At 39.2% G+C, this 12,132-nt stretch overlaps 1 protein-coding gene across 1 annotated transcript; it reads left to right on the top strand.

Annotated features, from left to right (window-relative positions):
• The first annotated feature begins 1,790 nt into the window (after nucleotides 1–1,790).
• LYSMD3 (LysM domain containing 3) lies at nucleotides 1,791–10,523 on the top strand. Its single transcript, XM_036408903.2, has 3 exons — nucleotides 1,791–2,022; nucleotides 5,151–5,416; nucleotides 8,458–10,523. The coding sequence occupies exons 1-3, from the start codon at nucleotides 1,983–1,985 to the stop codon at nucleotides 9,121–9,123; spliced, it is 972 nt and encodes a 323-aa protein (XP_036264796.1). The 5' UTR covers nucleotides 1,791–1,982; the 3' UTR covers nucleotides 9,124–10,523.
• Nucleotides 10,524–12,132: the final 1,609 nt, after the last annotated feature.

The following is a 12,132-nucleotide window of genomic DNA, read 5'->3' as shown; positions in this document are numbered from 1 at the left end:
CAACCTTTTTCATCTCATGGCACACATGAACTAATTACTAAAAGTCTGCAGCATACCAAAAAATATATATTTTTTGCTGATGTGACCAAAAAATAGGCATAATTTTGATTGATTTACAGAGAGAAAAAAAAAAGTGTGTGTGTGTGGGGGAATTACTAACCCTTTATTAACCCCTGCTCCAAAGTGACTTTAAAAAAAAAACAAAAAAAACAGGTGCCGAAGCTGGTTTGGCTCAGTGGATGGAGCGTCCGCCTGCAGACTGGGGGGGTCCCAGGTTCGGTTCTGGTCCGGAGCGTGTGCCTTGGTTGCGGGCACTTCCCTGGTGGGGGTGTGCAGGAGGCGGCTGGTCCATGATTCTCTCTCATCAATGTTTCTGACTCTCTATCCTTCTCTCTTCCTCTCTGTGAAAAATCAATGAAATATATATATTTTTAAATAAAATAAAATAAAATTTAAAAATCAGGTGCCTATTCATACTTGTTTGCAAGGGTTTCTGGTACCTAGAATTAACCAATCACATGCAACCTTATTATGCACGTGACCAATAAGATGCAACTGCATTATGTGACACATATGTTCCCCAAAATGTATACGCACACTTTGAGTAATTATAAAGGCAGTGTTTACTATCAATAAAATACATTTTATTTTCAAAATTGAGCTATCAGCTGTTAAAGTGTGTATACATTTTTCTATATTCATGGTTCAAGACAGGGCATCCCTGATGCCTATGGACACCTGATGCTATTGTTGTGTTGGCCGCTGTCACTTTCTTAATTTGACCAGTGGCCCTGACTAAACAGTCAAGTGTTGCATGTTTAAAAATTCTTGCAGCACACACACAGGGGTTGAAGATTGCTGTTTTAACCCTTCTTTACCTAAATGCAAACACTCATTTAGTAAAGTCATGAGGAAAATCGGGTATGAAGTCCCTGAACAAACTACTCTGTTCATTATTACCTCATACGCCCCAAATGTAACTACCAATGACTTTCAATTGTTTTTTCAAAACAAAATAAGTTACAATTTGTAGTTAGTGGGCTTTGTCTCATTGAGCATGGGAAGCCTGGGGACCAGGGCTGGCGGGCAAACATTTCCCAGGGCCTGACTCTAGGTGGCTCACGCTCTTCACCTAGAAACACAAAGGCTGAAATAATCATCTCTCGCCGCCCAAACGGCTTTCCTCCCGTGTTTTGCCTCTTCTGTGGCTTCCGCATGAATGATTAAGCGTAGTACGATTTCATAACACACAGACGTCAATACTGTGATTTGGCGCGTCCATCCCAGACCTACAGAAACCTCCAGATGCAGCGCAAAAAGGGATGCACAGCAGTCCTCGGCCAACCCCGAGCACCATCTCACTCCGTGCTTTCTGGGCGGTGCGGTCCGCGGCGGGAGGACGAAGGACAAAGGCACCGGCGTGCCCGGGAAGCGCGGGGGCCTGCGGACTCACTAGGAGCGCCTCTAGGCTGCAGTGTGGGCGGGGCCGGGGAGAGTGGGCGGGGCCCACAGGAGGGAGGGCGGGGCCTCGGGGAGGGTGGGCGGGGCCGGGGAGAGTGGCCGGGGCCCACAGGAGGGAGGGCGGGGCCCAGGAGGGTGGGCGGGGCTGGGAGGGAGGGTCTTCGGGGAGGGAGGGGCCTCTGGGAGGGTGGGAGGGGCCTCGGGGAGGGTGGGAGGGGCCTCGGGGAGGGTGGGCGGGGCCCCGCGGCGGCCCTGCGCCTGCGCGCGGGCACTGCTGTAGGAGCCCGGGTTCCCCGCCGGCTCCTACGCCCCCGCCCTCCGCCTCCCCCGCCCCTCCCCACCTCCGCCCACTGGACGCGATGACGCACGGCAGGTTTGCGGACGTGGCGGCGGCGGCGCAGGACCGGGAAGGCGGAGACTTTGGCCTCGGCGGCGGCGGCGGCGTGAGAGGGAAACGGTGGCAGCCGAAGGCGGAGGTTCGGCCATGAACTTGCCCGGGACGGCAGCGGCGGCGGACTCGGATGTCGTCTCCTCGTGGCGTCCCCCTTGCTAACGGGACAGGTAAAGATGGCGGCGAGGGGTGGGGCGCGGCGGGGTTGGGCCCCCGCGGCGCGTCCTCACCGGAGGCGACGCGGGGCCATCGGCCGCGGCTGTGGCGGCGAGGGGGGCGGCGGCTGGAGGGGACTCGAGGTGGAGACCTCGGGGCCAACCCCCACCGGAGCCCCTCGGCACAGTGTTGGGGAAACTGAGGCCCGGAGGAAGGGTTTCTCCGTGCCCCCCGGTTCCCGGATCGACGCATTTTTTTCCCCGCCCCAAACACTCTGATTTCTCCCGCGACTTGGTGTTTGTATGGCACAGTCCACAAGTGTCCTGGTGTGGGACGTGGGAAACCGGGGGTTGGACCATCGCTGGGGGTGACACGGAGGAGAAAAGAAAGGCTAGCCTTGTGGGATGAGGAGGGACGGACGCTAAGTTTTCAAAAACGGAATGGGCCCTGGAGGGTGGCCAGTCCCGCGCTCCTTCCTGTCCCGGCGCTGAGCTTCCCCTAAGGAAGGTCCCGGCCCCGCCGCGCGGCCCCCGCGGCCCCCGCAGGCCGGGCTGAGCACGCCCCGGCGGCTCCTGGGTCCGCCCGCCTGTCACCCGCGGAGCCGGCCGGCTGTTTTCCTTTCCCGGAGAGGAGGGGAGGCGTGCCTGTTTCCTGCCCAGAGAGGGTGAAGAGCGGTGCAGGGCCATGAGTCAGCTGCCGGGAGGACTGGGGCCAAAGTCGAGCTTCTCACTTCATTAGACACAGCCAGTTCGTGATGATTCAGAAACAATATACAGGCGTGTGGTCTTCTGCTGCCTGCATTTCATTGCGAAGGGGGAGTTAGTTAAAAAGATAGCGAGACAGATCAAAATTCCGTCTTCAAGTATTAACACTGTATCGTGGACCAGAGGTTGACAATAGATATCTAAAGTGGGTTTGGGGGCACTGCTCAGTGACTGTCAGCTGTCTGTGCTAAGCCAGTGTGGGGGGTTCAAAGAACAAAATATGAGGTAGAAACATTCTAACGGGTGGCACGACTGGGACAGCATGTTTAAGTTGCGGTATAATGAAGTGGTTATTAACTTTTTTAAAGTCAGGGACACCTTTTTGAGAATACGAAAATCCTAAGTACTTTGCCTAGAAAAATATGCAGACGTATATAGCATGTGTCTATGAATCACAGGATTCACAGGCATTCCCTAAAGACACGGAATGAAAAATACTTGATTAAGTAAGTGAAAATAAAATATTAAAGGTGAAAGAGAGATATTCTTTCAGCTTTTTTTTTTTTTTTAACATGAAAGCATCCTTAATGTATTATGGCGCTAAAACAAGATTAATCACTTTGTTGCTTGTTCAAATTCCTTGAAAGAATTGATCAAGCCTTCAAAATTGCTTTTGAGATGCAAAATGTGGGGAGCTTTCTTTAGTCTGGTGGCTGTCAAGAGTCCCAGATAATGGTAGGTAATAAATAATGTAGCATCTGGAGGAACAGGTGAAGTAATCTACTTAATATATAACTATTAGTTATGTGTTATCTGAATGGAAACCTTTCAGTTTTTAAAGCATTATGTAGCCGTAGAGCAAGGTCAGAAACTGGTTTTCAAGAGTTGGGTTCAATTATATGAAATTGTTCTGAAAATTTTGTATGTGCCTACATAGAAAGTATAATTTTTTGTCATCCAAACTTCACAGACTTTTGGAGTTTGTGTTTTCTGATTTCTTTTTTCTCATTTTCATTTGGTACTTGTTCATTATATTCACAAGTGAACTAAGTCCTTCTTTTTGAGACATCATTTTGCCTTGGCTTTTTGACATCCAGTTTCTTTCCCTTCTGAACACTCCTTTTCCATGTTCTTTGCCTGCTGATTGTCCTTCACCAGGATATTAAGTGTAGCAGTTCTTCAAACTAAAACTGGGAATGTGGAATTAGTTTGTTCTCATTTTGTTCATTTTTAATGAGAATAGATCAACTTAATGAAGGTGAGTTGAGAGTATGCAAAAAAGCAAAAGTAATTTATTGATACATGTTTTTCACTTAGGCCAACTCTCATTCAGTCTTACAATGTCTTTTCTGAAGTAGAAATGAATCTGTTCACAGTAAATTGAGTTTGAGGAGGACCTGCATAAGTTAAAGTTTAGTGAAAAGCGTCCAGAGAAGAAAAATCATGACCTATGTAGAAAATCACCTACTGTAGTAAATAAAAAAAATGATGTCAGCATGATCCAAGGGGGGAGGTAGGTAGTACAAAAGATATTTGTGCTTAACCCAACATGAACTTAAAGTGCAGAGCAAGCCAAAAAGTTTTGGGTTTATAAAAGTATTTGTGTGTGTACCTAAAAACGTGTGTGTATATATGTATATATAATATAATCATGTTTTTAAGATAATATAAAAGTAGTTCTCATTTTAGTCTCAAACTCAAAATAAGGGGAATGTAAGTTTTTTACTGAAAAAATTATTATAGCAATTTGTTTTTGTTAGCCAGGCCGGTGTGGTTCAGTGGTTGAGCATCAACCCATGAACCAAGAGGTCACTGGTTTGATTCCCAGTCAGAGCACATGCCTGGGTTGTGGGCTCAATTCCCAGTAGAGGGTGTGTAGGAGGCAGTCAATCCATGTTTCTGTCTCTTTACCCCTCTCCCTCTCTGAAAAATAAAAAACATATATTTTTTAAAAAGGAATGAAAATATAATCACCTTACATGTTTTGTGATACCTGGTCTAACGCAGTGTTTCCCAAACTTTTGACATATGTGTACCCCTTCTATAATTTTTGTAACGCTGAGTACCCCTCGTACTCATGAGAACGTAGAATTAGGCGCAGCTAAGCACGGTGCAGTGCATATCCCCACCAAACTCCGGTGCAACGCGTACCCCCACCAAACTCTTCCCGTACCCCTGGGGTACGCGTACCACACTTTGGGTAACACTGGTAAAGAATGGATTACCTCTTCATCCCATCCCATTGTCGCCACTGCCAAATATATTCACTGTACTTTGTCAGGTATAAAACTTGAACCTAAATTTTAAAATAATTGAAACCATTCTTTAAAAAAAAAAAACAAAAAAAAAACCCGAAGTGACCTGACTGTATGATACATGTAAAACCAGACAAATGGATCAGCTATATTTTAAAGTTTTCTCTGCTTTCTCCCCCCCAGGTTTTGACATTATGGCAGGGAGGCATCAGAATCGCAGTTTTCCTCTTCCAGGAATTCTTTCCAGTGGTCAAGTACACGCATTTGTAAATTGTACAGAGAATGATGTGTTGGAGGAGGATGCTGAAGTATATGAGCTTCGATCCAGAGGAAAAGAGAAAATCCGAAGAAGTACATCAAGAGATAGACTAGATGACATTATAGTATTAACAAAAGATATACAGGAAGGAGATACTTTAAATGCAATTGCCCTTCAGTACTGTTGTACGGTAAGTTTTAATTTTATTTTGCATAATGCAGTTCAAAATAAATTATTTGTTCATAACACAAATTGAGTTAATTCTGTGCCTTTTTATTTTGCTCCCCCTCCTTTTCTTCTTTCCATAGAAATCTGTATCCTGTTGATGGATGTTAACTTTTTAAATTTTTAAGTGAATACTTGAATTTCTTGTTATTCCTTAATCCATGCTTCTAATTTCAGTACTAAATATCACCTAAATATGTTATCTATCTCTTTCTCCTTATCCAAGTAGTAAGAGAATGTAAAATCATATAAGGAAGTTTTCCTTGTCCCAATTTCCTGAGATAACACACTTGTGTATCTTTTCATACCTTTTTTCTGCTTTTAATACATACATATATATATATATAACATTCTTAGGAGGTTGGTTTTTGGGTTTTTAAAATAGGTTTATACCATGTCTGTAATGTTGTAAGTTGCTTTTGCCTTTTTCATTTCTTAGTTTATCAGGGATATTCCCACATAGATCTAACTCGTTATTTTATATAACTATGTAATTTTCCATAGTATGCATGTACCATAATTATTAAGCCATTTTCATACTCATGGGTAGTCAGGATTTTCCCTGTGTTTTCTATTGTGCTATGAATGTCTTTACAACTATATCTTTAAATTGAGGTACTTTTATTTCTGTAGAATAGACTTCCAAAAGTGGGATTGATAAAGGAAAAATATATTTATTTTAGTAGAAACTAAACTGTTAAAACCCATTTTATATCTGTATTATTTGAATCTTGCATCCTTAGCATGGAATCTGTTTTCTTGTAAACACACTGATTTGGAAACTGTGGTTTTCAAACATTTTGTTCTCATACGTCCAATAGAATTTTGAAATGTATGTACCTTCTACATTTTATTTTTAATTTAAATTCTTTATTGTTTAAAGTATTATATGTCTCCTTTTCCCCCCACAGACCTCTCCCCAGCCACCCCCACCCCCAGTACCTTGTACATTTTAAAGTGAACTCCTTAAATACTTCCTAATAACTTAAAGTAGTTACAAAGATATTATTTCTATAAAGTCAGTATTGATATCTATAATAATAAAAGGGTAATATGCTAATTAGCTGGATGTCCTTCCTGATGAAGCTGGGTGGGAGGGAAGCCAGCCCGGGTCCCAGGTGCATGCTGGTAGCTGGAGGGAAGCCACTGGTGCTGGCAGCCAGGGGAAGGTCTACTTTTGTATGAATTTTTGTGCATCGGGCCTCTAGTTTAAAAATAAGACTGTTAGAATAGTTCTTAAATGTATGCATGGGATTCTAAATACTAATTTAGGATTTGCTACCTGAAATTATTCGTGTAAAATATATATATATATATTTTTTATAAGTATGAAATTTCATCACTTTTTTCTGATTAATAATTTATCCTCATCCCCAAAATCTTTAATAATGTAAATTGCTGTACTTGAAAACATTTTATGAATACCTATATACTGTAGTTACCTGAAATAGAAACACATAGTACATACAGGATGTCCCCCCCAAAAATGTGCACACACTTTCATAGCTGATAGGTGGTGAGCTGTATGAGTTCTTTGCATATTTTGGATAGCATCCTCTTGTCAGAGCTGTTGTTTGCAAATAGCATCTCCCATTTGGTTAATTGTCTTTGTTTTTTGTTGGTTGTTGAATCATTTGCTTTAAGAAAAAACAATCTTGAGGTAGTAAAATTGACAAAGACCCTTTATCTTTACTGTATCTCCTGTTTACTCTTCAATCCTCTCTCCCTCCTACCACACATACACTTTAAGGGAGATGATTTTTCCCACAAGAAACGCTCAGTCTCCATTGGACTTGATCAGTAATCTGCCATTGATTCAGTTCACCACTCCTTCCTAAAAGCTCTTTGTTTGACCTTGATACTGCAGGTTTCTGATTTTCCTGTTACTGACATTTAAGAGTAGCTGATATTTACATAACATACAATATGCCACTTTTCTAAATGTTCTTTAATTGATTAATCTTTACAATAACCTTATATGGTAAGTGGTAGTATCACTTTCATTTTACACATGTGGAAACTGGATTTCAGAGAGGTTAAACACCTTGGCCCAAATCATATAGCTGGAAGCTGTCAGAGCAATCATTCAAACCCAGATAGTCCATGCTTTTAATAACCACTCTCATCTATTACTTTCCTGGTCACTCTTAATCTCCTTTGTGGATTTCTCTTACTCAACATACCCCTCAAATGTTGGCATTCCCTTACGGTAGTGGTTGGCAAACCACAGCTTGAGAGCCACATGCAGCTCTTTGGCCCCTTTAAGTGTGGCTCTTCCACAAAATACCATGTGCGGGCCCGCACCAGTGCGATATTACTTCGTGGCCTATGCCCAGAAGTTGCTTTTGGCCTGGGAGAGTCTATTTTGAAGTGACATCAGAACATTCAAGGGGCCAAAGAGCCACCTGTGACTAGCAAGCCAAGGAGGTCTTTCCTATGTTACCTTTTGCTCCTGTCTTTTTCTAGTGAATCCATTCTACTCTTGTTGCCTTTTTACTGGTAAACCACAAATATATATCTCTAGTTGAGATCATTCATCTGCTTTTCAAACATATATTCTAGAATCTACTTAAATAGCTGGCTTTTGGGCTTTTAAACATGGGAGATAGTAAAAAGTTAATTGGTGATTTCCTAAGACTGGTAGATCATAAGTGGTGTAGAACTGTTACCACAAATAAAATATAGTCTCTCTGGGTATGATAACTTAACCCTTTGCACTCCAAACCATTCTGGACATTGGCTACCAGCTACTCGACGCTACTTTGCGGCAGACACGTGCATTGAATTAACTCAATTCCCCGAAATCACTAATTAACTGCAATGGGGGGACATCCGAGTGATATGCTAGAATTCCAATGTCCCCTGAGAGGGGACAGCGGAGTGCAAAGGGTTAATACTACTAGTAATTAAGCAACTCTTTTCCCCCTCTCCAAAAATAAGTGGGATGAATGATTATTGCTACCTCTATTTTGATTTAGAATTCATTTGAATGTTTTGTTTTAACAGGTAGCAGATATCAAGAGGGTCAACAATCTCATCAGCGATCAAGACTTTTTTGCCCTTAGGTCTGTCAAAATTCCAGTAAAAAAGTTTAGTTCATTGACTGAAACACTTTATCCTCCAAAAGGAAGACAAGCTTCACGTCCTTCATCTGTTCAATATGTTCCAGAGCAACAGGAAATTTTGTCACTTAATGATTCTTTTTCTTCCACGGAGTCAGCTGGTAGCTTTTTAAAAGAAGTAGACCGAGACATAGAACAATTAGTAAAATGTACAGACACCAAAAGAGAGAACCTTAACGAGGTGGTGTCTGCCTTAACAGCACAACAGATACGTTTTGAACCTGATAACAAAAACATTCAACGTAAGGATCCTTATTATGGAGCAGACTGGGGAATAGGGTGGTGGGCAGCTGTAGTGATAATGCTGATAGTGGGTATAATAACACCAGTATTTTACTTGCTCTATTATGAAATTTTAGCTAAAGTGGATGTTAGTCACCATTCAACAGTGGATTCTACACATTTGCATTCAGGAGTCACACCTCCATCACAACAGAGAGAAATGGAAAATGGAATTGCTCCAACTAAAGGAATACCATTTGGCCAACAAGATGATCATAAACTGCATAGTCACAATTCTCAGCCTCCTGTTGCTCAACACAAAACATAGCAATTAGCTCGTAATTACAGTGTTTGTGGTCACCGGTTCATCTGGAATGTGATAAATCCATTCTATTCAATAACCACTTCAAAAGCAGAAATTAGGAAGATAGAAGATGCTTTTGTTTTTCAGGTTTTTGGTGTTTTGTTTTTTTGAGCCATTTACAAATAGATTGAGTATAAAATACCTGCAGTTGTTAGTTGTTGATATTGAGAACAGTAAATTTATATGTTGTATCAATGTTTAAAGCAAAAATGTATTTTGTGTGTCTGGGAAATTCTTAACTTGGAAAACATCATTTTTCTTATTCAAGACTAGTTATGTTTAAATTTTATTTAAATAATTATTAAGGTTATTAATGTTTATTAAGTAAAAAAATGATAACACCAGATATCTGCAACTGAAGACAATTTACTGTGGACCATCAAATTATTTAGTTACAAAAGTTTGATTCTAAAATTATTTATAATAGCACATTAATACTCTATTTTAAAACTTTTGAAAACAACTGTAGCACATATGCTATGAAGACTTAAGTAGACACAGAAATAGGAAAGCGATGTGTGATGTCTGTTAATAGAGGCTAAGATAGAAATTAAATATTTTTAAGCTCTGAAATGTCAGGGTTTATGGTTGAAAATTTACCAATTGATCACTAGAACACTGGATTAAGTAAAAAACCTAAAGTGATCTTTGTCTCTTAAAAAAGAGTGCTGCCTCCATTTTTAATTTTTAAGTCATATTGGCCTCTGATATTTGTAAGCATTTTTGCAGTTCTTTGAAAAGTGTTGTTATACATGTACAAGTTAGCATTATTTAGAAAATTTCCTACATACTGTGATAAGATGTTGCTGTGTTAAATATGGTAACATGCCTTAATTACATTTAATGCCTTATAAAATATATAAGCTAATATTTTTAGAATTAAAAGGCATTATTTCAGATGGTCCCGTGGGATTCATTACATAGGCTGTATAAATTTGCCTTCACTTTCACTATCAAGCACAAATTAATGGGGTCAAAACAAGTTTTCATGTCTGCTTCTGATGTCTGTTGCAGAAAATGGTTCATTAAGCAAAACAGGAGTAAAGACATCTTTGGCATTAGCAATAACACGCCTTTATTTATTGATACCTTAAACTTTTCAAAGAGAAAATGTTCAACTTAAATCTTTTTTCCCTTTTAACTAGAGCACGAAATTGGGGAACAGAAGCCAAAAGTGTACAGGGCCACTTTTTAAAATTGCTATGGATCTGCCAGATAAACATTTGCATACTGATTTCATATAGTTTTTTAAAGTATGTGTTTTTAAAAATGTAACTAAAATGATTCATTAGAAACAAGAATTGGTGGAATCTGGATTGCCTGTTTTATGTATAATAAAGTGTGTACCTTAAGATCTGTAATACCACCTCATTTTCTGGGCATTATTTCCTAATTTTAATGTTTCAGCTTTTGACCACTTTGTATTTCAAACTAATCTTGATACAAACTGGTGTGAATAAATATATGTGGTAAATAGGATTTCATGTATCTTCAGCAGCAAAGTGTAAAAAGACAGGGCAAGGATGTAAAACATTAAAACCTTTGCATGTTTTGAGGACCTTAGATAATGACCAAAAAGTATTAATGTGGAAATTGTAGCAAATAGATTCTTTGAGTAACTCTTTTAGTTTAAAATGTAAAAAATTATTTTAATGTGCCTTGGGCATCTTGAAAGGAGGAGTGTGATCTTTGTAATTTATGCTCAATGTCCACTTGTATTAAGCCTGCTGAAGAATCAAGTTTTAGGGAAGAAAATACCAGTATTTTAAGGCAGAATGGACTAGATGTCCTTTGAAGAACTTTTTTTTACATCCAAGTGATGAAATTACAGAAAGTCAGTGATTCCTTTTTGTTAGTGGTACTTTGAAATAGAGAGGTCTGATTCCCAGGATAAGTTATTTTTAAAGTAGTGAGATATACTGTGTATTTATTAGTGTCCTGTTCCTTAAAATACACATTATACCTGAATTATATATTTTAATTGAATATAATTTGAATTATAATTCTATATTATATATAGAATTATAGATTCTAATTGTGTCATTTTTAAAAGAAAAATTCCTAAACATTTAGTAGAGAATAATTTAGCTTTTAAAAAGTACTAATATACCTCAAAACTTTAGCAAATGTAGATTACTTTGTAAAAATCAAAAATTGTGGATTTTAATTGTGTTGAAACCCTTGTTTGAATTTACTTTGAGGTTTCACAGAAGATATACCATGTGTATGTATGTGTGTGTATACATATACATATATATACATATATATATATATATTGAATATATATATATGTATATATATATATGAAAGTAACAACTTGGATTTGGTTCACTTAAAAATTAGAGTTACAAGTGAAGAAAAATCTATTTAGGACAGATTTTCTTTTAAGTCGGTACCAATGGTTAAGGTTGTTTTGAATTAACGAATGCTGTTTAAGGAAATTTGATGAGAGTCTACTGGACACATTAAGAATTAGAAGACTGCTATGTTAAATTAACTCTGTTTTCTAAAGCTTTTTCTTTTTCTGGACTCTACTTGCTGTTCAGTGGCCTGAAGAGTTCTTTCGGTGAACCATAATGGTTCATTAATTAACAATTATTTCTTTTTATCTACTTCTAAAATTACCTACTTGGGAATATGAAGGATACAGCTGGAGTTTTAGAAATATGAGGGATTCAGTCAAAGTGCTATAGGTTAAGGTGGAGTTTTTAGATGTATTTAAATGGCACTTCGTGATGGGAATCATTATTTGCAATTACAACGTTGCTCAGGAAGTTAGTATTTTTCTATTAAGTGTGCATATTGCACTGTTAGATCATAGAAATATCTGAATGCAATATTTAATTATATATGCAAACACTATAAATCTTTTGTATAATGTATTTTATACAAATGCAAAATGGAATTATAGAGCATTATTAGTATGTACATTTGTAAAACTGGTTTTTAAAACTTTTTGCCCCTTTTCATATT

This window comes from Pipistrellus kuhlii, unplaced genomic scaffold (genome assembly GCF_014108245.1).
Source record: "Pipistrellus kuhlii isolate mPipKuh1 unplaced genomic scaffold, mPipKuh1.p scaffold_m20_p_4, whole genome shotgun sequence".
Lineage (NCBI taxonomy): Eukaryota > Metazoa > Chordata > Mammalia > Chiroptera > Vespertilionidae > Pipistrellus > Pipistrellus kuhlii.
Note: the sequence above shows the minus strand (reverse complement) of the source record. Positions and strands in the feature narration are given on the sequence as shown.

Excerpts from the sequence above, each read along its gene's own strand:
- LYSMD3 (XM_036408903.2), top strand. The coding sequence starts at position 1,983 with ATGTCGTCTCCTCGTGGCGTCCCCCTTGCTAACGGGACAG. Across the intron at positions 2,023-5,150 it reads CCCCCTTGCTAACGGGACAG|GTTTTGACATTATGGCAGGG; the intron begins GTAAAGATGGCG and ends TCTCCCCCCCAG. Across the intron at positions 5,417-8,457 it reads CCCTTCAGTACTGTTGTACG|GTAGCAGATATCAAGAGGGT; the intron begins GTAAGTTTTAAT and ends TTGTTTTAACAG.